The sequence below is a fragment of the Lactuca sativa genome, chromosome 4 (genome assembly GCF_002870075.4).
Source record: "Lactuca sativa cultivar Salinas chromosome 4, Lsat_Salinas_v11, whole genome shotgun sequence".
In the NCBI taxonomy this organism is placed as follows: Eukaryota; Viridiplantae; Streptophyta; class Magnoliopsida; order Asterales; family Asteraceae; genus Lactuca; species Lactuca sativa.
Window position 1 is genome coordinate 107,529,690 of NC_056626.2, and position 3,025 is coordinate 107,532,714.

General features: G+C 36.2%; 1 protein-coding gene across 1 annotated transcript; it reads left to right on the forward strand.

The window, feature by feature from the left end:
• Window positions 1-632: 632 nt before the first annotated feature.
• On the forward strand, window positions 633-1,362 carry LOC111886211 (uncharacterized). Its single transcript, XM_023882442.1, has 2 exons — window positions 633-1,020; window positions 1,133-1,362. Exons 1-2 carry the CDS (start codon window positions 633-635, stop codon window positions 1,360-1,362), a joined length of 618 nt encoding a protein of 205 aa, XP_023738210.1.
• The last annotated feature ends 1,663 nt before the right edge of the window (window positions 1,363-3,025 follow it).

The window sequence follows — 3,025 nt, forward strand, 5'->3', positions numbered from 1 at the left end:
GTTAGAATTAATTAATAGGAGAATGACAAAGATGGATCAATCTATCCATGCTATTTAGGTTGGGTGTGATAATTATGGTGGACCGCATTTGACGAAGGAGTGTGACCTTAATGAAAATGGAAGTAAGAAAGTGTAAGCTTGTTATTTGAGTGGAGATAGGTATGATCAAGATTGGAAGAAGCCAAAAAAAGGAATGGTTACCATATGATGAGTACAAGAAAGCCAAAGCGGAAACGTATAGGTAACAAGGTTGAGGGTTTTACCAAAAGGAGCAACCAGCTCCTCAAAACAAAGAATGACTTTGAAGCTACGCTTGGCCTATTTGTTGCTGCATCGAAAAAGATACACGATGAGACTGATGTTGTCCTTCGAAATTAGCAAGCTTTGATCCATAATATTAAACAACAAATCAGTCAAATCTCGAGGCAATTCAACGAATAACGGGCACACTTTCGAGCAACACGGAACAAAATTTCAAAGTGCATATCAAGGCAGTGACCACAAGGAGTAGTAAAATCATCAACCCATTAGTTCCATTATCTATTTATAAATCAGATGAAGTGCAGGAAACTAAAGAAGACAACCGAAAGAAGGCCAATGATTAGTAGCTACCGCATGGGAAGGATGCCACAATGTTGCCGACTGATGAAAAGAAAAATCAACCTCTGGTGAAGGCCTATCAACCATCATTTCCATTTCTGAGGAGAGCCATTCCTATATATGAAAAATTCATGAAGGATTTGCTCACAAATAGAAACAAGATGGAGGAGGCTTCTAATGTACTTCTAAATGAAAATTGCTCAACCACCATGCTCAACAAGTTTCCAAAGGAGATATGGGATCAGGGGAGTTTGACAAACCCATGCCAATTCGGGAATTTAGCTACAAGTCGTGCCTTTTTCGATTCGAGAGATAGTGTGAATATATTATCGGGTTCCTTCTTCAATAAATTGAATCTTTTAGAGCCAAGGCCAATTTGCATGGCTATTCACCTAGCCAACAAGACAGTGAGTTTTCCAGGTGGCATATATATATATATATATATATATATATATATATATATATATATATATATATATATATTTATATGAGGATTTATTGATTAAAATTTACAAGTTTGTTTCTCCAACAGGTTTTTTCGTGTTATACACGGAGGAAGACAACCAAGTTCCAATCATTCTTGGAAGGCCTTTCCTTAGTGCCACACACGCCTTGATGTATATTAGAGAGTCGAAGATTACTCTTGTTGGAGAAGACACCATTACATTTGGAGTTGGTAGAGTAATGAAACATTCAAAGATAAGTGATGATTTGGTTTTCTTGAAGGACATGTTCAATACATTGTTGGAGAAAGAATTGTGAGGATGGAAGGAGAACGAATCGGAGGGATACATGACTTTGAAAGAAAAGTGAGTTTGATGTTGAACACGACTTAGCAGAACTGCAGAGACTTCAGTAGGAAAGAGTGTTTGAAGAAATTCGGAAACAATCTGAATTCTCACTATGACTTGGCAAATCTACGACAGTGTGGCTAAACAAAAATTCACGATCAGACGTCAAGGAAGGAAACACCATGGCATGGCGGTTAGATGTCCACACCGTGGAGACTGAACAGAACCCAAAGCCATAATTGAAAGTCTTTCCCAATCATTTGGAGTACGTATTCCTGGAAGAAAATGAGCAGAAGCCCGTCATAATTACAGTTGATCTAGAACCTAATGATAAAGAGAGCTTGATCCAGGTCTTGAAAAAAAAAAGCAAAATTAGCTATAGAGTACTCGTATCCTCGAAATAGGATTGAAACTATAGCAAAAGGCTCCTAGTAAATTAATATTATTAATTACCCTACTTGACTATTTACGAGAGAAGTAACTGGTTTGAAGGGTCGTTTGGATTGTTGGATTTCAGAACAACTATATGCTAAAATGATCTTGCCCTCCGGTGCTTTGTGTCTGACCCTAATCCGTATTGGTTAGTCTTGGAGTACAAAAAAAATAATGATATTGCAAACCTCACCAATGATAATATATAAGAGTTATATATATATATACTCTGACTCGCGATAAGAACACTAAATAAAATTCTAGCATATTTTCAACTAAAACTACAAACTCGATCCTTTAGGTCATACACCTCGACGAGGTTTGGTACCGTACATAATTCCTACCATAAATAAACCTAGAGTGCGCACCTATGTTATTTATGGTTAGGCCGGTGCATAACCAACTTTGAGCAAGGTGTTTGACATAATACAATGATTGAGAGTTTTAGAGATTCAAGAATGTGCTCAAGATTCTCTATAGATACCTAGTGCCTTAGAATCCTTATACCAACTCCAAAACAATACATAATGATAATATTTAAAATTTGTTAGTCTAGATCTTCCAAATTTACCTAAATCCAAAAAAGAACAAAGAACCAATAGATCTGCTACTGTCGTAGCAGAGAAACCCTTATTTTCCCCCATCGATTGTTTAGTAGTCTCTAAACTTATCTCTCCCCAATCTTCCAAAGATAACAAGGAAACTTCTGAGGACGAACCATCTAAAGAACCCACTAAAGGGGAGGAATTTGAAGAACTGACAGGAATGATCAGATTTAATAGACCAATTGGAGAAAGCAAAAGAATTTATGTTCTCTCCCTATCGTTTATAATAAGTAGGGTTTCAATTCTCTCTCTATATCATTAGTAAAGAGTAGGATTTCATTTCTCGCACTAGCATTTGAAATCAGCAGAATTTCATTTTGATCTATATCATTTAAAATCTATAGCATTTCAATTCCCTCTCTATCATTTGGAAATCTTTAGGATTTCAGGAATTGATCTATCTATAATTTGGAAATCTATAAGATTTCATGAACAAATTATACTACCAAAAAAATCATACACACTTGTTTATGACTACATAATGTAAAACAACCTAAATTATTTGTCTAAACATATTAGGATGATGGCTCCACAAAAAATTTCATGAGTTTGCCCACCACCAACTCCTCGAGTCACTTCAGGAGCTGCACCACCGGT

What these genes read in the sequence shown, in the direction of transcription:
- LOC111886211 (XM_023882442.1), top strand. Translation starts at nt 633, where the DNA reads ATGTTGCCGACTGATGAAAAGAAAAATCAACCTCTGGTGAAGGCCTAT. An exon ending in CAAGACAGTGAGTTTTCCAG is followed by an intron (nt 1,021 to 1,132) that starts GTGGCATATATA and finishes TTTCTCCAACAG; the next exon opens with GTTTTTTCGTGTTATACACG.